The sequence below is a fragment of the Oncorhynchus kisutch genome, unplaced genomic scaffold (assembly GCF_002021735.2).
Source record: "Oncorhynchus kisutch isolate 150728-3 unplaced genomic scaffold, Okis_V2 scaffold1803, whole genome shotgun sequence".
Lineage (NCBI taxonomy): Eukaryota > Metazoa > Chordata > Actinopteri > Salmoniformes > Salmonidae > Oncorhynchus > Oncorhynchus kisutch.
In genome coordinates this window covers 19,479-44,112 of record NW_022263748.1, presented here as the reverse complement: position 1 = coordinate 44,112, position 24,634 = coordinate 19,479, and the positions used below count along the sequence as shown (strand labels likewise).

At 40.9% G+C, this 24,634-nt stretch overlaps 1 protein-coding gene and 1 long non-coding RNA gene across 3 annotated transcripts in view; one reads left to right on the top strand and one right to left on the bottom strand.

Annotated features, from left to right (window-relative positions):
* Positions 1-5,354: 5,354 nt before the first annotated feature.
* Positions 5,355-9,682, bottom strand: LOC116367973 (uncharacterized). The gene is made up of 5 exons (XR_004208469.1): positions 8,460-9,682; positions 8,219-8,288; positions 7,596-7,879; positions 6,812-6,903; positions 5,355-5,696 (listed from the first exon to the last, which is right to left on the bottom strand). It is a non-coding gene; the product is annotated as an uncharacterized LOC116367973 (long non-coding RNA).
* The window catches only part of LOC109881881 (E3 ubiquitin-protein ligase rnf213-alpha), a 35,559-nt gene continuing 19,207 nt past the window's right edge, over positions 8,283-24,634 (top strand). Inside the window, exons 1-16 of one of the 2 annotated variants that reach the window (XM_031819046.1) lie at positions 8,283-8,419; positions 9,584-9,705; positions 12,637-12,797; positions 13,095-14,054; positions 15,215-15,408; positions 16,980-17,150; positions 17,344-17,546; positions 17,766-18,055; positions 18,482-18,741; positions 19,282-19,491; positions 21,074-21,266; positions 22,449-22,504; positions 22,600-22,777; positions 23,583-23,750; positions 23,857-23,955; positions 24,045-24,167. In XM_031819046.1, the coding sequence (XP_031674906.1) occupies positions 9,603-9,705; positions 12,637-12,797; positions 13,095-14,054; positions 15,215-15,408; positions 16,980-17,150; positions 17,344-17,546; positions 17,766-18,055; positions 18,482-18,741; positions 19,282-19,491; positions 21,074-21,266; positions 22,449-22,504; positions 22,600-22,777; positions 23,583-23,750; positions 23,857-23,955; positions 24,045-24,167 (3,369 nt within the window). In that variant the 5' untranslated portion in view covers positions 8,283-8,419; positions 9,584-9,602. Of the gene's footprint in view, positions 8,420-9,104; positions 9,217-9,583; positions 9,706-12,636; positions 12,798-13,094; positions 14,055-15,214; positions 15,409-16,979; positions 17,151-17,343; positions 17,547-17,765; positions 18,056-18,481; positions 18,742-19,281; positions 19,492-21,073; positions 21,267-22,448; positions 22,505-22,599; positions 22,778-23,582; positions 23,751-23,856; positions 23,956-24,044; positions 24,168-24,634 lie in introns of those variants that run through there. The other variant, XM_031819047.1, reaches the window with a different exon arrangement.

Genomic DNA, 24,634 nt, shown 5'->3' with positions numbered 1-24,634 from the left:
ACAGACCACTTTCTGAGGTTGTCAGGGTCAATGTTGAATGTGAGTAAAGGAAGGTTTTATTAACAATTAACACTGTTTTCTAAAAAGTCACTGATGGAAGAACACCTGATGATGTGGTCTGATCTCTTTCAGATGGCCCTAGGAATACCTCAGTCTCAGTCTGGCCGTCGTCTGAAGTTTTGGAGGGTAGTGATGTTACTTTGACCTGCAGCAGCAATGCTACCCAACATTGAACTACACTTGGTTTAAATAGATGGAGACAGTTGTCTGGAAATGGCATATCAGGCTGAGCTACAGTTTAATGTTACTCTCACTGGTAATAGTGGGAAGTACTTCTGTGTCGTCAGCAATAAGCATGGAAGACAGAATTCCACTATTCTATCACTGAAAGTCAAAGGTAAGTACAATAACATTTTGTAACCACAACGGGTTACAAAGAGTAACAATTCCAACAATCAGAAATCTGAATAACTTAAATGCAAAAACAAATGCATGTGTCTTTTCCTAATAGCACTGACTTTTCTTATAACTTCTTTATTGAGGAAAAATGTGTTTACTATGACTGTGATATGTGGTTGTCTCACCTAGATATCTTAAGATGAATGCACTGATTGTAAGTCACTTTGGACAAGAGCGTCTGCTAAATGATTTAAATGTATTTAAATGATAATGCTTTTGTGTTCATATGCAGATCATGCAAAGGGGGTGGTATCTGTGACACTCACAATACTTATTGCAGTTCCTTGCCTGTTGTGCCAATGCTTGTCATTGTGCCTATGGTTGCTGGCATCTTGTTGCTCACAGGTACGTTTTACCCACTATTTCCTCAAACTAATATTTTTAGCTGATTACTATGCATTCTAATGAGTCCAAAATCATGCTGCCCTATTTGTGTGTCCTCAGGAAAAAGACTACAGCACCAAAACCACACACAGAAGAGAACACACAGGTGACAATATGTTTTAAACCATTTGTTACCCAACTATTTGTTCCCAGCTATTTGTTCCCAACTATGTGTTTCAGCTATTTGTTCCCAACTATTTGTCCCAACTATGTGTTTCAGCTATTTGTTCCCAGCTATTTGTTCCCAACTATGTGTTTCAGCTATTTGTTCCCAGCTATTTGTTCCCAACTATGTGTTTCAGCTATTTGTTCCCAACTATGTGTTTCAGCTATTTGTTCCCAGCTATTTGTTCCCAACTATGTGTTTCAGCTATTTGTTCCCAGCCATTTGTTCCCAACTATGTGTTTCAGCTATTTGTTCCCAACTATTTGTTCCCAACTATGTGTTTCAGCTATTTGTTCCCAACTATGTGTTTCAGCTATTTGTTCCCAGCTATTTGTTCCCAACTATGTTTCAGCTATTTGTTCCCAACTATTTGTTCCCAACTATGTGTTTCAGCTATTTGTTCCCAGCTATTTGTTCCCAACTATGTGTTTCAGCTATTTGTTCCCAGCTATTTGTTCCCAACTATGTGTTTCAGCTATTTGTTCCCAACTATTTGTTCCCAACTATGTGTTTCAGCTATTTGTTCCTGGCTATTTGTTCCCAACTATGTGTTTCAGCTATTTGTTCCCGGCTATTTGTTCCCAGCTATGTGTTTCAGCTATTTGTTCCCGGCTATTTGTTCCCAGCTATGTGTTTCAGCTATTCGTTCCCGGCTATTTGTTCCCAGCTATGTGTTTCAGCTATTTGTTCCCAGCTATGTGTTTCAGCTATTTGTTCCCGGCTATTTTGTTCCCAACTATGTGTTTCAGTTATTTGTTCCCAGCTATTTGTTACCAGCTATTTGTTTCAAAATATTTGTTCCCAGCTATTTGTTCCCAACTATGTGTTTCAGCTATTTGTTCCCGGCTATTTGTTCCCAGCTATGTGTTTCAGCTATTTGTTCCCGGCTATTTGTTCCCAGCTATGTGTTTCAGCTATGTGTTTCAGCTATTTGTTCCCGGCTATTTGTTCCCAACTATGTGTTTCAGTTATTTGTTCCCAGCTATTTGTTACCAGCTATTTGTTTCAAAATATTTGTTCCCAGCTATTTGTTCCCAACTATGTGTTTCAGCTATTTGTTCCTGGCTATTTGTTACCAGCTATTTGTTCCCAACTATTTGTTCCCGGTTATTTATTCCCAACTATGTGTTTCAGCTATTTGTTACCAGCCATGTGTTCCCAGCTATTTGTTCCCAGCTATGTTCCCAACTATTTGTTCCCAGCTATTTGTTCCCAACTATTTGTTACCAGCTATGTGTTTCAGTTATTTGTTACCAGCTATTTGTTTCAAAATATTTGTTACCAGCTATTTGTTTCAAAATATTTGTTACCAGCTATTTGTTCCCAACTATTTGTTCCCAACTATGTGTTTCAGCTATTTGTTACCAGCCATGTGTTCCCAGCTATTTGTTCCCAGCTATGTTCCCAACTATTTGTTACCAGCTATTTGTTACCAGCTATTTGTTCCCAGCTATTTGTTCCAGCTATTTGTTTTGGGCTATGCACGTATGTCAGATTTGTGCTTTTGTGTTGCAACCAAACAATAATTCTTACATCCTTATCCTCAAACTAATTGTGATGATAGTCATGCAGGGTCAATGTTTGAACGCAATGCAGTTGCAGCACAGTGTGCCACAGCTATCACATGTACAGAACAAAATGCAGGCAGTCACTATTTATGCTACAGCCATCAGCATGCCTAGAGTCTTCACCACAAAAACACTCACAATGTTCGTGGTGAGAGAGAAACAAGCAGAAAATCCTGCAACCAGTATAGACTGTAATTGTATATGTCTGTGTGTGGGTAGGAGCAAGTGTACTGGCAGAGTCACAGAGGAAATTGATGTGAAAGTGTGATCATTTACAATAAGGAAGTGGAAATATCATAGCTGAACTTTGTTTTGCCCAAATATTTTTTAACTATTGTGCAGAAAGTTCTGCTGTTCACTGCCAGTATTTTCTCTGTCTCTATCTCACTGTGTCTAGACCACAGAAGCGCATGTAACCAGTCTCACATCAGACTGTAGTCTGACAGAAGAGTGGAGAGAGGAGGAACCATCGCAACAGGAAGATGTCAGCTATACAACAGTGCACATCAACACCAAGCAAAGGGCAAACATGTAAGTAAAGTGATAATTGATGAAACAATACACAAATCAATGGGTGATGTTACCTTAACCAACTGCACTGTGTTTGTGTTCACGTCCTCTGTTAGAGAACAGCAGAAGGAGGAAACTACGACCATCTACAGCTCTATATGGTCAGAAAGCTACTTTAAAGAAATACACTTAATATGAACATTTTATTTGGATTTTTTTTGTGATAACCAATAACAATGTTTGTTTCTGTTTCCACATGTTCAGGGAACAACAAGCCAAGGAGGACCTCTACAGTGTAGTATCCAGGTACCAACCCGTTATATCCTCTCTGCAACAATGACCGTCGAAATGACAGTCCTGCGTATAAAGGGAATGTAGTTTTTGCCAACGACACTTCTTCATATTCTAACGGTCTACAGCCATGTTTTTAGACTTAGTATAAACCAGTCTTTATCAACAATGATTTGAATAATAACAATTATAATGTAAAAGATAATGGTAACAACAATAGAATTCCACAACCATGATAATGACTGTGTTTCTGTTTGTAGACCCACTCCTAGGGGGAAACAGGCCCAGGATGACCCAGTCATCTACAGCACTGTGTTCAGGTAACACATCTCAACTAAGACTTTGTGTCACTTTGGCTGCGTTTAGATAGGCAGCCCAAATTCTGATGTTTTTTTTTCTTCACTAATTGTTTTTTTTTACCAATCAGATCAGATCAGCTCTGAAAAAGATCTGATGTGAAAAGATCAGAATTGGGCTGCCTGTCTTAGCATAGTCTTTGCCTTGGTGTTTTAAAATAAAACAAACATTATGATCACGCAGTTCTATTACCATAAACGTAAGGCAGATATTTTCAGAAGTAAAAAATCTAATCTGTGTTTTACAGTGTACATTGACCCATTCATACTTTCTTTGAGCTTTCTTTAAGACTTTATTCTGGTTTCAGGCAGTAGTTGAGATGTTGCCTGGCTAACCAAACTCCTTGATCCGGCCAAACGCTATGCCACGCCCACAGATGTTAGTGTCTTCTGAGTCTGGATCGGAGTACCTTCCTGACAATTTCTAGAATGAAAACACATTCTAACCACTCTGATTGGTCCCAGAAACTGATGGGTTGGCCCAGAGCCAATACACACGTGGGTAAAGCGCATTGATAGAGGACTCATCTTTTTATCTGTGACATAGCGTCTGTGACAGCATGTGCAGCACCATTTAGGCTATCTTCATTTTGAAGTAGTTAATTTTCTTCTTCAGGTTGGCTGATCCCTCCTGATGACCCGGTTGGACATGACTCCAACATGGCCACCAGGAGGGATCAGCCAATAAATGTTGGAAGTCCCATCCAGTTGATTACATTAAAATGGTGGAAGTCCTCAATGGCGCTATGAAAATTCTTCATTGGCTTTGATACTCTGATTGGTTAGAGATGATCCAATTGCTGATGACCTAATTTTGACTTCAACTGTGTCCGTCTGACTGAAGTACGTAGCAAACAGAACGGCTGAAGATTTCAGTTACCTTGTGTCGTCAGGCAAGTTGAGATGGTGAACCTCACACAATGGACCCTGAGGATCTATTAGACTCCACTAGAGGTCAGAACAGAGCCTTTGCATGATGAATGAACTCATAGCTGTGAACAGAGGAAGAGATTATGATATCTGCAGTACACCCGTGACAATGCAGATGGCCACCTTGGATATCTGCAGTCCAATCATTTATATATTCCATAAGAATAAAGACTCCAATATTTTGAGACATTGTTTCTTTTGTTTTACTTTTTCAATGTATTTCACCTAGTCATATGCATCTGGCAATGCATTTGACATTTCATTTTAAAACCCTTTCCTGCAGTCAAACAACCAAAAGCACCCTCATTGGTAGAATGTAAATATTTCTTATAATTTCATAATTTTAAACATTATATCCGGTGTTCTATTTAAAGACGGTTTGGTTATATTTCAGTCTTTTATGATGTATATAAAGTGTAAACTTGGGATGCAAAATGGAATAAATTTCACCTCTATATGTGACATGGTACAGGTGCCTTCTTTTTTTTAAGCCCATAACCATGTGTGTGATGTATATACTTCTGTTTCAAAGTAGATTAGTTTAAGACTACCAAGAAACACTGTGGCCCTGATTTAGCCCACTGCAGAAAAAAGTACTTTAATTTCATTGTATGTACTTTATAGCTATCCTTAGCCATTATACTTTACAGTCTTAAGTAAAAATGTAAATAAATACATGAAGCGTATCAATCTAATTTATTTAGGTTGTATTTCTTTATGCAAATTCAAACAGTAATCCATCACCTCTCCATGTGCACTCCTTCTGTGACCTACAGGGGATGACATAGAAACTCTCCTCTGAAACCCTCTTAAATGACAGATCCATCACAGAACATAAGACTTGAATGGGAATGTTCTTTCTAATAATTCCACTTCCAGGACTACTCTCCATTTTCTGAGCTGAAGCATCACCATGGCATAGCCCCTTGACCTCATCATCTGAAGGTCATCCTGCTCTCCGGCTCCCTGAGCGAGACGGCCGGGTGCAGGGGATAGGAAGGCACCTTCTCGAAACCGTGGAAGACCCTGGCTCTGGACACAGAGAAGAAGGAGAGGTGACCCTGGTTACAGTCCATTTACAGCCCAATCTTACCAGGGTGCTACTGAGAGAGGTAGGGCTGAATGTTCCCATTGTGGCAGAGTCCTGAGTTCCCTTTCCTCAGCCTTGCAGTAGTGTTCTCCTGAGTGTCTGGCTCATCCCCTTTTTCTTGTTCTACCTCCCTCTTTACTTTTTGATACCTCTTTTCTTTCTCTAGGTCTCTCTTTTCTGGACCTACTCTTGTCTTTGTCAACTCTTTTCTTTCTCTAGGTCTCTCTTTTCTGGACCTACTCTTGTCTTTGTCAACTCTTTTCTTTCTCTAGGTCTCTCTTTTCTGGACCTACTCTTGTCTTTGTCAACTCTTTTCTTGAACCACCTTGCTCTCTTCCTTCTGGCGTCCATAGAGACCATTCCCCACTTCCTGCTGTTCCATCTCTTCCTTCTGAGGGCCTCAAATGTACCTCCTGCCTCTTACAGTCCACCTACTTCCTCTTGGTGAACGCTGCTGCAAAAGCCTTTCCAATCCCTAACTTAGCAATGTAAAGAATGTTAGCTGACATGGGCTAATCGACTATCTGCGACTGACATAAAAGTAGAACTGCTGATGAACAAACACATTTCGTAATTGAGTCTGGTGTAGTCTACTATTCCAATTCGCAGAAAGTTGCCAGTCTCACATTCTGAAAAAATATATAAAATGCAAATGTTTGGAATGGACTTGACTCAACATTATGACTCATGACATCATGCTGAACCAAGGACAGAGGATATTTTCAATTTGGTACAAGACACGTCTGTCACGTTCTGAATGTTGTGCTCTGTTGATTGTGCCCGTTTTCCCTTGAATACATGAGTAATGGAGGTGGTTTGGTGAACTACGCTTGGTGAACTCGTGATGACCTTGCCTAAGACCAGGACCTGTATTCATAAAGCGCCTCAGAGGAGTGCTGATCTAGAATCAGATCCCTCCCTATCCATATTGTCTTACTCATTATGATCCAAGATAAAACTGATCCTAGACTAGCACTCTGACATGCTTTATACATACCGGCCCTGAAGATGAATGCCTAGGATTTAGTTCGAACCCCAGTCAATAACACATGCTTACCTGTGTCCTCGTGACACTGCAGGATGGCGTGTAGCTGGACCACCAAGCCTCCATTCAAGACGATTGGACGCCATCTTCTCCAGCAGGGTAGCCTAGTGGTTAGAGCGTTGGACTAGTAACCGGAAGGTTGCAAGTTCAAACCCCCGAGCTGACAAGGTACAAATCTGTCGTTCTGGCCCTGAACAGGCAGTTAACCCACTGTTCCTAGGCCGTCATTGAAAATAAGAATTTGTTCTTAACTGACTTGCCTGGTTAAATAAAGGTACAATTAAATTAAATGGCCCAGCTGAATGTCAGGGCAAAGAACCTGGTCAACCTCTTCTTTATATGGTTATAAGAGCAACACAAAGCTAGATTAGTTCCCCCTTGTCCCCCACCCTCATCATTCTGGTACTCGAATGACAGTAAAAGAATGACAGCACAAACAGCAATTATGTTACCAAACTTTGCATCTCCACTGTTCTTAAAGTAAATGTATTTTTGTCAAATATTCAGTGGAAACTGTTAAAAGTCCTTGTGCATACAGTTGTACGGGTTGTTTAACTTTTCAATCATTGGTTTCTGTTTGACAAACATTTTAAGGTGAAAAATCTGAGTCTCAGCATCACTCTGTTATCATGGAATCGCCCACAATTAAGATGCAATATTCAGTCACCGTTCAGATTTCCATACTAGTAATAGGTACATTAATAAATCAATGCCTATTCGTTGCAAAAACTCCTCTTCACTTCCCATCATTGCCAACCCTCAGTTGACGAGCAGCCAAGCTGTATTCTAGACTTACTGTAATATGATGCCAGCATTGTGTAACGTTCTCACTTTAGAGCCTGCTCTGGCCACTTGGCTGGAGGTACAGCAGTAGTAGTAGCCTACTAGGGTGGTGTAGAGACAGCTGAGTCACAGTGATTGTAGAGAAAACGTCTGGGGGAGCTGCACACAGAGTACCCCCATCCAAGCAGGGTGTATGGGGAAATCCCTGGGCTAGAAACCTGATCTGTGAGATCCACTGTCATAAGTGGATGCTGCTCAGTGTTCACCCTCACCATTACAGTAGAGGAGGACTTGTGCCTAAAAAATACATTGTTATTATAGTGTTCATGCAATTAAGTCAGATATCATATTACCTTGAATCTCATTCAAATTCTATGATTAAATAATTGCACAAAAAAGCAAATGTCAAAGGTGGTTAAAGCATTGCACATTTATGCACATTTAACTTGACATGCAAGTTGATGACAAATAACCAAAAAAGTTTGCTTTAATTAATGGGCACGGGGCCCAAACATACAGCAACTGCTATCAGTTCTTGATTAATCAATGAACCTTTATTAATTCACTTGGGGGAAAGAAGAATGGCAAAACATTATATGACCTTTACAGTTGGACAGTTTAAGGGCAAGAACATACCATGTCATTCGGAAAACCCCCACCATGTAGCTGTCCTCGCTTGCCATGCATGTGATACATTGGGAACTCACTGAATAAAATAGTTGGACAGTGGACACGGATTAGCTTGTTGACGCCCATTTCTCACAAAACGAAAGTGTAATTCTACTTCACCCATTTCGTGGAATGGTAAAACAACAGATCCTCGTGTGATTAACACAGGTAAATGTATACAGTAGCAAAGCTATTTTCAATTACCTACCGTTAGCCAACTTTAGCACTGAGGTAGCCTTTTCTCTCCGAGAGACCTGTCCACATTCCCGGAGCCAAGAGACTTAGCACTGAGGTCAGATGGTGTGGACGGCTTTGCCGGGCAACTCAATATGACTAGCTAGCTAGGTCACGGTGTACTACGTCGCTAACAACTGTAGGCTATTTACCAAACTAGTTAGATGGTAACTGCTTGAATCGAGGCAGTGAAGGGTTGGTGTCATGTCATAATAATTATCTAAATGTCAGATAGCAATACAGAACAAACTGCTGTACGTTGTCATGTCGGTGACGGGGTTTTGGCATGAATTTGAAATCGTTTAACGTTTATATGGGAGATAGCTAGCTATATGTTACTATTGATCTGTGGCCGGGCTTTTGTTTAGCTAGTTAGCCGCTATCTGGGTACCAGTCGTTTCAGCTAACATTCCACCCTTTGTCGAGTGGATTGTAGCAATAGCTGCACAGAGCCTCGCCAGGCTAGCTAGAAAGCTTGCTGTTGATAATGTCAGTGCATTTCATCGTCATTTCCGAGGAGCTTTTGCATTCGTCAATTGTAATACAGTTGGCTAGTTAATTATCCAGGCACTAGGCTGTTGTGTAGTTTTCTAGAAACGAAAGAGGAAGTGGCTATCGGCTGGGTAGCAGAGGATTCGTTTCGGACTGGATAATGTATCAATCGCTGGGTGGGCAGAGTTGCGCATTCAGGAACACCAACACTGTACTGACAACTTTCGGCTTTTCCCAAGGTAACAGGAGCTAGCTCGGTTGCAATGTTATATATTATAATTACTTTTAAATAATATTTAGGAAGGAAAAACAATTTCTAGTTCACTTAGCTACATGAAAAAAATATGTTTGGGGGTAGAGCCATAACGTTAACAGAAGATATAGCCTGGACTGAAGATAACTTACTGTATGTATGGGTTTGGGGCAGTTATTATAGTCTGCCACAAAACAGATCCTAGAATATATTTGACTGGCTTTAGTTTAAGGAAGTGGCTATACCTTTAGCTGGCTAGTTGTTTCTCATATTTAATTCAAATTCAAGAACGTTTAAGTGAAATATATATTTTGTCCCGAGCTCTGTCATACAGTGTTCCCTCTGAAATACAGACGCCATTGAAACTTCAAGATGAAGTGCACAGGTTGTGGCCATGTTGCGTTTGAGAAAACGGCTAGATTCTGCAGCCAGTGTGGACATCAACTAGCTGCACCACCAGTCACCAAGGAGCCTGGTCAGTACTGCCCTGTAATGTTATATAAATAAATGTTCTTACTGTTTTACTTGAAGAAAGTAAATGGGGTTTTGTAAAAATGTCTGTGGAAATTGTTAAAAGTAATCTTTGTGCATAGAGTTGTATGGTTTGTTTTACTTTGCAATCATTGCTTTTTGTTTGACATACATTTTAAAATGAAAAATCTGTCATTGTCACTCGGTTACCGTGGAATTGCCTGTATACAGTCGTCATTAAAAATAAATAAAAATCTGACTCCGACCCTCCTGTCATGTAATCAAACTTGTCTGTATGTGAGTAAAGTAACTACCAACTCTGTATCTTTATGAAGGCACATTTATTGCTAACATGCAAGCCACATGAGAGAGAGATGCTTTCCTCATGAACCCTACATTCCCACAGGCCCTCATTAACATATGGCCAATCAGGATGCAGTATACAAATAATACACGCTTCCATGAAAATATGATTTATTTTACAACTGTAATGGTGAATGAAGAAAGAGGGGGATATATTTTAAATTGAACCTTTTATTTAACTAGGCTAGTCAGTTAAGGTCTCCCAAGTGGCGCAGTGGTCTACGGAACTGCATCTCGGTGCAAGTGATGTCACTACAGTCCCTGGTTCGACTCCAAGCCGTATCACATCCGGCTGTGATTGGGAGTCCCATAGGGTGTCGCACAATTGACCCAGCATCATTTGGGTTTGGCCGTGGTAGGCCGTCATTGTTAATAAGAATTTATATTTGCAAGATGGCAGCCAAACCGGCTGCCATCTTGTATAAATTGATTTTGTCCCCCCACACCAAACGCGATCACGACATGCAGGTTAAAATATCAAAACAAACTCTGAACCAACTATATTAATTTGGGGACAGGTTGAAAAGCATTAAACATTTATGGCAATTTAGCTAGCCAGCTTGCACTTGCTAGCTAATTTGTCCTGGGATATAAACATTGGGTTGTTATTTTACCTGAAATGCACGAGGTCCTCTACATCACCAATTAATCCACACACAAAACGGTCAACTGAATCGTTTCTAGTCATCCCTCCTCCTTCCAGGCTTTTTCTTCATTTGACTTTATATTGCGATTGGCAACTTTCATAAATGAGGTGCGTTACCGCCACTGACCTCATTCATCTTTCAGTCACCCACGTGGGTATAACCAATGAGGAGATGGCACATGGGTACCTGCTTCTGTAAACCAATGAGGAGATGGGAGAGGCAGGACTTGCAGTGCGATCTGCGTCAGAAATAGAACTAACTTTTATTTTAGCCCGTGGCAATGCAGACACTCGTTGGCGTGCGCGAGTGGGGTGGGTGCAGAAGCTGAATAATATAGATTTCTACAATTATTTTGCAACGCTTGCGGACGTGACACGAGCGGTGTAGTCCGCCTGTTAGCCCTTGGCAACGCAGACGCTTGTTAGCGCGCGCACAATAATTTAATAATATAGATTTCTACATTTATTTTGCAACAAGCGGTGTAGTCAGCCTGTTATTAACTGACTTGCCTAGTTAAATAAATACAATTACACATTGTAAATAACAATGACGGCCTACACTGGCCAAACCCGGACGAAGCTGGTCCAATTGTGCGCCGCCCTATGGGATTCCCAATCACGGCCGGATGTGATACAGCCTGCATTCGAACCAGGGTGTCTGTAGTGACGCATCTAGCACTGAGATGCAGTGCCTTAGACCTCTGCGCCAGTCGGGAGCCCCAATAGCCTACACCAATGTTCCTTCTAAGGTGTGTGCAGCTCGCCTCTTACTGCCATGCAGATGAAATACCAGTGCGCACAGAGAAGCACGAGATTGAACTTCGCTCAACTTTCTAAAGCGTTTCCCTCTTTAGTTAACACTATCAACGTGTCTCTCTGCTGTGGGACTTGTGCTCAAATCAACACTATATTAGACACTTTCAATGTAACAAACCGAAACAAAATGAACTGTGCAAGAGTTAGTGCGAGAGATTTTCTTTTAGACAGTGCACATTGGAGAAGGATTTGATTGCACTGACATGCAGAACTTAGGCCCTTACTCTACACAGACCAGTGTGTCATAACCAATCAGCACTGTAGTAGGCCTAAATGCAAATAGCCATTGACATATATGGATCTGTGCAATTCACCTAGAACTGGACAACATCCGCTATCTTGAGTAGATATGCTTGTTTTGAAATCAAAGCGAGAGCTGCATGTAGCCACCTGTGCACATTTGTTCATATTCTTTTCTAGTTAGTGAGTTATTAGCCCAGTTGTAGCTAATTTCTAGTCAACAATGGGGAGTGGTTGCTTCCTACAAGAGCACAAAATGTGTGCATTTCTAGTCATCTTTGAAAATCAAGTCATGTAAAGATCATTTTTTTATGTCTTAAAGGGACAGTGTTGTATTTTGAAATGGTCTTGAATAAGCTACGTAGGCTGAGTGTAGCATATTTGGTCTGATTTTCTGTAATAAATGGCATGGGAATAATAATGAGTTGTATTTTGTAAAGTGGTTTCTTGCATGAAACAACACAACATTTTCAGGCACCTCCTTATCTGAAGGACAAGTGGATAGACAGGTTAATGTCAAGCCCTGCATGTTTTTTTTCAGTCTCATGGAATGTAGGCCTACATTGAACACCACACATTTGCTGCGTCTGTAGTCTGAATGATAGAACAACTATTTCCATGTTAACATGTTATGGGATGCATTTTTCTCAATTGTTAACTGTAACTTAAAGCAGTAAAGCCTCAGTGTTCACAGTAAACGCGCACCAATGTTCAAGTTTGTGCTCACTAGACCTGAAATTTGCTCAGTGCCGAAAATGTTTTGAGTGAACATTGGCCTACACCAGACAACTGAGGGAATTCTGATCAAGTTGACAATGTAATTCACAAGCACTAATGCAACTGATGATTTTTTGTTTTTTTCAAATGCAGACAACACTTCTGGAAGTTCACCTAAGCCGTTAGATCCATCACTGGAGAGTGTGAATGAGAAGACGGAAATGGAGAGTGATGTGTCAACCCTGAATAACCGGGAAACTAACACTTCTCCGAAGCGGCCCAATGAAGAGCCCAACAGCAACCCTAAGAAAAAGGTGGATATTAAAACCAACATGTTTTTGAAAACTTCCTCGTTCTAATTTAAAATGTATTCTGTGTTTGAAAATATTTTTATCTGAAGATGTTGTTTTATCAGTCACTAAACTGTGTCAATAATACTGCCCAGGTATAGAAACTGATCACCTAGCTTGTAGGCCCCCAGGAAGAGTAGCTGCTGCTCCTGCAACAGCTAATAGGAATCATAATAAGACACAAAATGTAAGTAATGTTGATTGAGGGAAGAGTGGATATACTAAGGTTTGTTCTCTCTTTTCAACCTTTGGCTCAATCAGAGAAAAAAGAGGAAGAGGACCAAGAAGAAGAAGGACTCTGACCAGCTGACCTCTGACCTGTCTGACATCTCCCTTATGGACAGCCATGGGAATAGCAGGAAACAGGACGTTGCAGAGTCCTCCGACAGTGATGCCAGCGCCATGGACGAGACACCCAACTCACTTCATGACACGTCTGCCTTAGTGGAGAAACCAGCCAGTGCATCAGCATCATCCGCAGCACCCAGTACAATCAGTCCATCTGAGAACACGTCTGACAATAAAGATCCTCCAAGCACTACCTCGTCACAGCCTGAGGCCAGTGCAGAGAGCCATTCTGCCGAAGGGAAAGATCAACAGTGCAGTGAAGACAGAGACCGATCTCAGTCACCTACAAAACAGACCTCCAAGTCGGCTCCGAATGACACTCCTGCCTCTCTCACCGACTCGGCTGGTAAATCCACCACCACCACCATCCCCCCTCTTCACTCAGCCTCAGTGGTATCGTCGAAGACCACTGACCAGAAAGCTCCAAAGGCTGCTGACGCAAAGATCGCTGACCAGAAAGTTCCAAAGGATGCTGACGCAACGACCACTGACCAGAAAGCTCCAAAGGCTGCTGACGCAACGACCGCTGACCAGAAAGCTCCAAAGGCTGCTGACGTAAAGATCGCTGACCAGAAAGCTCCAAAGGCTGCTGACGTAAAGATCGCTGACCAGAAAGCTCCAAAGGCTGCTGACGCAACGACCGCTGACCAGAAAGCTCCAAAGGCTGCTGACGTAAAGAGCACTAAGAACAAGAAAGACGTGGCCAACTCAAAGCAGACGAACCTGAACCAGAATGCGAACGTGAACCAGAATGCTAAGCAGAACCAGACCAGACAAGACAAACAGAAAGGGACAGATGATCAGCAGAACCAGGATTCGAAGCAAACCACCGCTGGTAATAAGATGGTGTTTGGCACTCAGAAGAAATCAGAGGTAATGTAGCTGCTTGACACTACAAAATACACTGAGGGTATAAAACATGCTCTTTCCATGACATAGACTGACCAGGTGAATCCATGTGAAAGCTATGATCCCTTATTGACTTCAAGCCTTGAGACAATTGAGACATGGAGTGTGTATGGAGTGTGTTCAGAGGGTGAATGGGCAAGACAAAATATTGAAGTGCCTTTGAACTGGGTATAGTAGTAGGTGCCAGGTGCATCGGTTTTGACTGTGTCAAGAACTGCAATGCTGCTGGACATTTTAACACCTTGTAGAGTCCATGCCCCGACAAATTGAGGCTGTTCTAAGGGCACAATATAAGGTGTTCCTAATGTTTTGTACACTGGTCCAATTGTGCGCCGTCCTATGGGACTCCAGGCCACTGCTGATTGTGGCGCAGCCCGGAATATGAACCCGGGTCTGCGATGCAGTGCCTTAGTCCGCTGCGCCACTCAGGAGAAGCAGGTTTTCTTTTTCAATCAAATATATTTATTTTGCTATGATACGGGCTAGTATTTATTTCCATAAGGTAACCCTAACTTAATATAGCCCGTATTATAAACCTGTATTATGGCAACATTTGCCACCATGTGTGCTAATTAACTCGATTTGTCAAACATACTGCTTAGTCTAGGTTATTATGGCTGTTGGAGTTTGTTTTGTCTAAGGGTGTGGGGGGAGCTTGTTTCCTTCCCTGACGTGGTGTGTGTTTGAGATCAACTACATTGTCGTCAGACTGCGCAGAACCACTGATCTACAAATCACCTTTAATTTTAGTCTCGAGTAATTATATTCTGTGCTTCACCCTGCTGAAACTCATCCCCTCAAACACACTATTTACATTTTAACATTCACACACATTCAATTAAGATTGGTATAACAAGCACATATTAGAGTCATTTCAAGTGAAACCTTCCTCATAAAAGCAGGTAGCAGTGAAATCCGTGCTAGTAAGAAAATATAAGTTCCAGTATTCACACGAGAAAGATGAGTAGAGTAGTAAGGTGTTCTGTTTTTTTCCCCTAGGTGTAGGGTGCAAGGGAGGTCAACCAAGGTACTGAGAGACCATCTCTTTAAAGAGCACCTTGGTTGACCTCTGGCCAGGTGGAGAGCAGACTGATCCTCAAACTGTCTGTTTCCCCTCATGCCAGGTGGAGAGCAGAGGCTCCAGTGTGGACCCACAGGTGAAGGTGGAGAACATGGAGGTCCAGCAGCAGCCTTCCCGTGGGGGGGGAGATGACTCCTCCCCTACACCACAGAGCCCAGGCGTCAAGAAAGAGAAACAGAAAGACAACAAAAGCGACGACTCTGAAACCAAGGGTCAGGATGTTCCACCGCCAAAAAGGTATTTACAAGTCTTGTGTTGTTCATAACAGAAATCACACAATTATAACATGAAGAACCTAAAAGGCACACTTTTCTTGCATTGATCAACATCTATAGGTGCACAAAAGCACTTTCAAAAACACCCACAGACTCGCACAGCGCTACTATCCACTGTTGTTTGTGTACACAATGTTGTGTTTATTTCCAAACACGTTTCTGAGAGAGGAAATCCACTCTAACTACAGGTACAGAAGCAAAGTAAGTATTCATACTCCTTGACTTATTCTACATGTTGTTGTCTTCCAGCCTGAATTCAAAATGGTTTAAATAGATGTATTTGTCTCAACAATCTACAAACAATACCCCATAATGACGTAATAATGTTTTTAGAATTTTTGCAAATTGATTGAAAAGTAAATACAGAAATATTTAATTTACATAATTATTCACACCCCTAAGTTAATACTTTGTAGAAGTGCTGTTGGTGGCGATTTCAGCTGTGAATCTTTTTGGGGAAGTCTCTAAGAGCACTTCACTTGTCAAGCTCTGTCGAGTTGATCGTTACTTGCTAGACAGCCATTTTCAAGGCTTGCCATACATTTTAAAGATGATTTAAGCGAACTGTAACACGTTCACTCAGGAACATTCAATGGCGTCTTGGTATAATGTTATTCCCCTTTTTTCCACCCCAATTTCATGGTATCCAATTGGTAGTAGTTACAGTCTTGTCTCATCGCTGCAACTGCCGTACGGACTTGGGAGAGGCGAAGGTCGAGAGCCATGTCCTCCAAAACACAACCCAAGGACCCATGGACCTCCCGGTCGCGGTCGGCTGCGACAGAGCCTGGGCTCGAACGCAGAGTCTCTGGTGTCACAGCTAGCACTGCGATGCAGTGCCTTGGACCACTGCGCCACCCGGGAGGCCTTCTGTTTCTTTTTATCCCAAAAAACTCCCTAGTACTTGCCGATGACAAGCATACCCATAACATGATGCTTCCACCACTGTGCATTGAAAAACCTCCCAAGTCTTTGTGGTTGAATCTGTGTTTGAAATTCAGTACTCAATTGTGTGGCACAGAAATCATGATCACCACTATAATTGAACATGGAATGAGTACATGCAATTTAAGCATATTTTTTACTCCTGAAATTAATTAGGCTTTCATAACAAAAGGTTTGAATACTTACTGACTCAAGACATTTCAGCTTTACATTTTTTATTATTTTCTACAAACAAAATTCCACTTTGACATTGTGTGTGTGTGTGTGTGTGTGTGTGTGTGTGTGTGTGTGTGTGTGTGTGTGTGTGGATCAGTGACATAATCTCAATTGAATCCATTTTAAATTTGTGCTGTAACACAACCAAATGTGGAAAAGGTAAAGGGGTGTGAATACTTTCTGAGTGCACTGTATGAGGAAGGGTGGAGATGGGGATTGAACCCCAGTCTCCGGTGGCGGAGGTGCTTGTGCCTGGGAGTGTTACACATTCGACCATGGATCAGCACATTTTAAATCCCTTTTATCAGTACCGATCACGCACACCGCCACTCATGATTATACTCTGATTTGTTTTGTTTGGTCCAATTGCAGGATTCCTCCAGGGAAAAAACAGCTCTCTGCAAGTGAGAGACTCACAATCTATTTCCACGCTGTCCTCTCGAAGGATTTCAAGCTGAACCCGGACGAGGATCGCATCTTCATCAGGGCTGGGGGGGACATTGGGAACTGGAAAACCGATTCCGTTGAGCTCACTGTGTCTAAGTAGGTTTTTATATACATGTATCAGCCGTCAAGACAGTTTAGCCAAATATGTTGAATATTTATTCAATAGGAACCTGCTTATAATGTTCAACATTGTTCCCATCTATCTCACATAGAAAACAACCGACTCGTGGTGGGGGTTAAATGTATATGATGTGTAACAGAGGATAAACCAATGCCTTACCTCCTACAGGGATCTTGGAGAGCATGGGTTCCTAGTCGAAGGGAGCTTGATCACAAGCAAATCTAATGCAACTGTCTCCATACCATACAAGTACCTCGTCTACAAGCTTAAAAAGCAAAAGTACGAGTTTGAGTACATATACAAACTGGATTCTAACTACCCCACCACCAACAGATGTCTTTTTGTCAAATCTCATCTGCTTAATGAAGAAGGTGGGTGCAGTTGCTATAACAACTTCTATAGCAGTTCTTTATTGTAAGTCACTGATCATTAAAATGTTCCATTTTCTTCATGTAAGTTCAAAACCTTGTTGATTTTTATCATACATCTATTTGGTATTGCTCGTCTATTTTGCTCACACTGTCTTACATGTGAGGAAATTGTTTAAAATGTACGCAAATATATTACGCAATGATTTTGTTTGGTTTCAGGGGACTGGCATCAGTATGATGACATCATCTGTGTGGAGCCATCCAAGAACGTGCTCAAGCGGCTAAAAGACGCTTTTTGGCCGGAACAAAGGAAAAGTGTCATTGAAGGCCGAGAAATTGCAGGGAAAGTTATGCTGGAGAGTATATTTGACCTCCTCAGGAGCTGGACTGACATTAACTTCAAGAGTTTCCTCAATCAGCTGAATCAGTTTTACCAGATCTACGGGAACCCGTTTGTCTATGAGGAGACACACAAGAAATGGTACTCCTTAGACTACGACGAAAAAGATGTAAGTGAAATTCTTAATGTCTGTTTGGCCTTTGCTTGTTTTGCTGTCTCCTGCCCTGCCTCCCCTCTTCTGATTTATCCCAGTTATTTTGTTGCTGTTAGAAGTGAAATGAGAGCAAGCATTTCGCTGTGTCTATTTGCTTGACTTGTAGAAAAGATGACACCCACTCATATGATTTGAACTCTGCCCAATAAACGTGCGGACGCTGCACAATGCTGTAAATGTATAGAGGTAATATTGTGTGGGAATGATCATTTCTATAATGATTGATGTTGTTTTTTCACATGTATTTTTCATTTGGTTGTCTTATTGTACATTCCTTTTGTATGTGGAAGGGAAAAGCAAATGGATGAGTGTTGAGTTGCAGTGTGCAACCATCCCCAAAACAAATCTGTTAACATTCACTGTTTGTTCTGCCTCCCCAAGGTCAGGAAGCTGCTGAAGCAGTTCATGCTGGATAACGTTGTTCCTCAGCTGCAGAAGGAGGGTGAGGGGAAGAGCTGCTTCATCCAGGACCCCATGAGGGCAGCTGTGGTCATGCTGTACGCGTGGAAGAAGTTCGGCCTCAAGCTGGACCACGGAGAGTCCACCCGGCTCTGCAGCACCCTGTGCTTGCCCAAGCTGCCCAAAGACTCCTTTCTGCAGTACTGGACCGACTTCGCCCAAGCCGTCTCCGGTCTCAAAAAGTGGGTTTTGGCATCAGGATTTCTGCTTATTTTTTGCCTATTGCAGACATTATGATTATTGTTTATTTTTATACAAGATGTAATCATTTGTATTAGTCAAACTGAGTAATATATTTTATACACATCTTCTCAAAACAGTTTCTAACAAGGTGCTTGTTAGTGGATGAGTTGATGCTGAGTTAGTGGATGAGTTGATGCTGAGTTAGTGGATGAGTTGATGCTGAGTTAGTGGATGAGTTGATGCTGAGTTAGTGGATGAGTTGATGCTGAGTTAGTGGATGAGTTGATGCTGAGTTAGTGGATGAGTTGATGCTGAGTTAGTGGATGAGTTGATGCTGAGTTAGTGGATGAGTTGATGCTGAGTTAGTGGATGAGTTGATGCTGAGTTAGTGGATGAGTTGATGCTGAGTTAGTGGATGAGTTGATGCTGAGTTAGTGGATGAGTTGATGCTGAGTTAGTGGATGAGTTGACGGATGAGTTAATGCTGATGCATTTATTTTTGTGTGTAAATCAACCTGTTGTATTTTTCTCTGCACTAGCCTGCCAGACATGTTGGTGGCTCTGATCAACAGTGTGAAGACTGAAGGGCCCCGGTGGATTTTGGTGCTCCCCCTGCTCCACCTCCTCAAGGGATCCTCCAAACCGTTCACACCCATATCTACCACAGTCACCCCCAAGTACGAGCAGTCCTGGGCGGGCCTCCAAGGCCTCAAAGCAGACTACATGACACACAACAGCCAGGACAGGAGGTACCGTACTTCTATTCTCCCGGTGGTATTAGAAAACCATTCTTATTGTCTCACTAGATGACGCTAAAGGTTTGGCCTTTCGTAATTATGACCTGTTCCTTTTTTGGTAAACAAGCAAAGAAATTAAATACCCTGTAGAAATTCCTAAAAATATATATATATATTATACATATTGCCGTCGGGTAAGTATTCAGACCCCTTCACTTTTTCCACATTTTGTTACGTTACAGCCTTACTCTAAAATTGATAAAATGTTTTTACAAATCCTCAGAAATCTACACACAATACCCCATAATGGCAAAGCGAAAACAGGTTTTTAGAACTTTTGCAAATGTACAAATGCATATTGATATATTTGGTAGAACTTATTTGTTTTTCCTTTGCCTCCAACCCCATTCGATGTGTGGAACGGATGTGGGTGGGGCTAGGTCTACATAAGGGTGCAAATGTATTTTTTTTTACAAAAGCTCTGACAAAGGCCGTGAGGCCGATACGTAAAGCTTATTAAATATCAGTGATACTATCAAGAGCAGTGTGCGGTTTCCTTTTTCCTTCATCTTGTTCAATTGTTGCCATGCACCTGCACATTAGATTGCTCAGATGTGCGAGTGCCTTTTTGAATTTTGCAAATGTATAAAAAAAAAAAACACACTACTGTTCAAAAGTTTGGGGTCACTTAGACATTTCCTTGTTTTTGAAAGAAAAACACTTTTTTTGTCAGGTACTATTTAATTTTCATCTGTGCTAACATAATTGCAAAATGGTTTCCTAATGATCAATTAGCCTTTTAAATGATAAACTTGGATTAGAACACAGGAGTGAGTGATGGTTGCTGATAATGTCCGTCTGTATGTAGATATTCTATAAAAAAATCTGCGGTTTCCAGCTACAATAGTCATTTACAACATTAACAATGTCTACACTGTATTTCTGATCAATTTGATGTTATTTTAATGGACAAAAAATGTGCTTTTCTTTCAAAAACAAGGACATTTCTAAGTGACCCCAAACTTTTGAACAACAGTGTGTTTTTTAGTTGTACATTTTCAAAAATTCTAAAAACCTGTTTTCGCTTTGCCATTATGGGGTATTGTGTGTAGATTGCTGAGGATAAAAAAAAAACTCATGGCTTGGTTTTTGCTCTGACATGCACTGTCAACTGTGGGACCTTATATAGACAGGTGTGTGTGCCTTTCCAAATCATGTCCAATCAATTTAATTTACCACATGTGGACTCCAATCAAGTTGTAGAAACATCTCAAGGATGATCAACAGGAACAGGATGCACCTGAGCTAAATTTTCTGGTCTCATAGCAAAGGGTCTGAATACTTATATAAATAAGGTATTTCTGTTTTTTATTTTTAATACATTTGTAAAAAGAATCTAAACCTGTTTTCGCTTTGTCATTATGGGTTATTGTGTGTTGATTGCTGAGTAGTTTTAATTTTTGAATAAGGCTGTAATGTAACAAAATGTGGAACTAGTAAAGGGGTCTGAATACTTTCTGAAGGCACTGTATATCATTTAGATTTTTTATTGATGATATCCCATCTTTATTCCCTCCTTTCTTTTATTTTTTAGAGCGATGTTGAATCTCATGAAAAACAATGGCCATCTGGTTGAGGTGGACAGACTAGTGTCTCGGTCCTGGATGTGTCTGCTGACCATAGAGGACTTGGTGGAATGCAGCATACTCATCAACGTGGAACTGCTGGACCTGCTCCAAGTCTTCACTCTGAGGGCCCCTCAAGATGTCACCTATAGCAACAAGCAGGTGAGCTGGACACTAGTTTCCCCCCTGACTACATTGCCTACAGAAAGTATTCACACCCCTTGATTTACTCCACATTTTGTTGTGTCGCAAAGTGGGATTAAAATGAATTTACTTTACTTGTTAACGATCTACACAAAATATTCTAACATTTTGTTAAAAAAAATATACAAATATATTAAACCCCAAGAGTCAATACATGTTAGAATCACATTTGGCAGCAATTACAACTGTGAGTCTTTCTGGGAGTTTTTCACACCTGGATTGTGCAACATTTGCCCATTTATTCTTTTCAAATCTCTTCAAGCTCTGTCAAATGTGTTGTTGATCATTGCTAGACGACCATTTTCTGGTCTTGCCATTGATTTTATAGTAGATTTAAGTCAAAACTGTAACTTGGCCACTCCGGAACATTCACTGTCTTCTTGGTAAGCAACTCCAGTGTAGATTTGGCCTTGTGTTTTAGGTTGTTGTCCTGCTGAAAGGTGATTTCATCTACCAGTGTCTGGTGGAAAGTAGACTGAACAAGTTTTTAATCTAGGATGCTTACCTCCATTCCATTTTAGCTGATTATTTCAACTGATTGGTTATGTGTCTTGTTAAGCAAATTATTACTCTCATTTATTTAGGCTTGCCATAACAAAAAGGTTGTACTTATTGACTCAAGATATTTCAGCTTTGTATTTTTAATGAATTAGTGAAACATTTGAGAAACATAATTCCACTTTGAGATTATGGGGTATTCTGTTTAGGCCAGTGACAATCTGAATGTAATCATAATTTAAATTCAGGCTGTAACACAACAAAAGGTGGAAAAAGTCAAGTCAGGTGTGAATACTTTCTTAAGGCACAGTATATAAAGCCCATTGAGCTACTGGTAAGTCTGCTATATAGCTACATCCAATCAGTTGTTTTTATAACTAGTTGAAGAAGTAATACCCTGTAGGAGTGGGCTATGGTAGTTTAGCGGTCTTAGCCGCTGCCTCCAGAACAGAGGAGTGTATATATAGGAGTACATATCATATACTCCTGCAGCATGGGTTTGAATCCGACCCACAGCCTTTTCAGCATCCTCTCTCCTCTATCTCTATCCAATAAACCCAGAATGTGTTTAAAAGTATTATAGAGCATTGAAAGTTTCAAATCAACGTGTTTTTTAACAATGTGTTTATTTCTGCCCTGCAGTATGTGTCGGACACTCTCTCACATATTCAAAGCAATCTCATCGAGGAGAAATACAGGTGATTGACTTACTGTAACTCATCTGGTTCACTCCTTTCCTTTTGATCTTTGATGATAGTTATTGTACAACATCCACTGTTTTTTGTGGTTGCAGTTGTTTTAGTGAGGCGTATGGCAGAGAGTGCTTGGCAACTGCAGTGAAGCTTCTTGAGAAGATCTGCAAAGGAGTCCGATCCACTTCAACCTACACGCAGAACTTCACAGACATCCCTGTGGCATGCATGAACATGGTTGTCTCAATATCTGAGTTTGCCCGGGCCTTTGAGTCACAGGTATGTGGAGTTCAAGTAGAAAATGTCTGATGACTCATTTAGACTTTGCCCAAGATAAGCGGTTGGCCAACAGTATGTATGTACTGACTCTCTAGATAACAAGGTTATTTATTAAACAGAAAACACATTAAGAAAGACGTCTTTGAATCTGACCACTATCTTCTATTTCGGGGAATTTTCAGGGATGTCACAATACTATATTATCATAATACATAGGTGCCGATACGATATGTATTGGGATTCTATATGGATCATGATTCTTTATTGCGATTCTATGTTCCAAACATATTGCTCACTATATGTCTGCTGCAGAGCGATAAGAGAGAGCAGGAGAACAACGAGTTTTGATCAAGTCGGGGAAATAATAGTTTCAAAGCATGTTGGTTCACTATTTAAAAAGAAGATGGAGAACAAGCTCTAAAAGGACAAATACCAGAGTTTTGGTGCAAGTCCATTCTAGAAGTTGTATTTCTATGGTTGAGACATTTCCGAAAAAGGATGGAAATAACTTATCATTCCTTTCAAGGCAACTAAGGATGTGGAAAGAGAGCATATGCATGCCAAGGAGCTGGATCTGCTATCCGGAACTGACTAGTTCAGACCATAGAACAATATTTACTAGAACGGACATTCCCATTTAAGTCAATTGTCTGTCATGGGTGGACCGGTGGCCATATTGAGTGTACCCATGAGTGTTCCAGACAAATTGCTGTGGTTTGAGGGTCTTTGTCCATTCTAGTAGTTGTATTTCTATGGTTGAGACATTTCCGAAAAAGGATGGAAATAACTTATCATTCCTTTCAAGGCAACTAAGGATGTGGAAAGAGAGCATATGCATGCCAAGGAGCTGGATCTGCTATCCGAGGCGATGGTGATCGTCAGATCCTGGATCGGCACAACCTTCAGAGACCGGTTGCTAGCCAGGAGTGTGACCACCTTGTACCTCAGTGTAAATGTCACCACAGAGATAGAGGTGAGAAAATGATTCATTTTTGTTGTGCAAATCGTGATTTGTATTTTTTCATGTGTAGTTCCGGATAGTTTTTTTTTTTACTGACTGCTCTTTTTTTATTTGCCAGATGTGGAACAACATAATCTCTCTCAAGTTCGCCAATGACGATTTCACAAAAGAATGGAGACAAACGTTCACTAGGGACTTGGAGGGCAAATTGAAACAGGTATGAAACTTCCACACATACAGTAGAATTGAGATCAGACTGAAATATCCATTGGTGAAATGACTGAAATACCTTTTCTGCACTTCTAGGAGTCTCCTCTGGATCAGATAGAGATCTACTGTTCCAAGATTGAGGTCCTGAATGAATCTCACCCTCACGTAGCCAAGACTATCGAGAAATGTGCCCTAGAAGCTGTCACCTCACTGTGCCAGGTAAGTAGACTGGTTACACTTGACTTAAATACAGATTCAATATACAGTACCAGTCAAGTTTGGACAAAACTACTCATTCCAGGGTCTTTCTTGATTTGCACTATTTTCTACATTGTAGAATAATACTGAAGACATCAAAACTATGAAATAACACATGGAATCATGTAGTAACCAAAAAAGTGTCAAACAAATCAAAAAGCTGTCATCAAGGAAAAGGGTGGCTACTTTGAAGAATCTCTACTTTAAAATATATTTTGATTTGTTTAACACTATTTTGGTTACTACATGATTCTATATGTTATTTTATAGTTTTCATGTCTTCACTATTATTTTACAATGTAAGAAAAATGAATGAGTAGGTGTGTCCAAACTTTTGATCTTTTATAAGCAGGTATGAGCCCATATTAAACTCATCCGCTTCTGAATGAAATGGAAAATAAACCTTGATGAAGAAGTTGGCTATGACA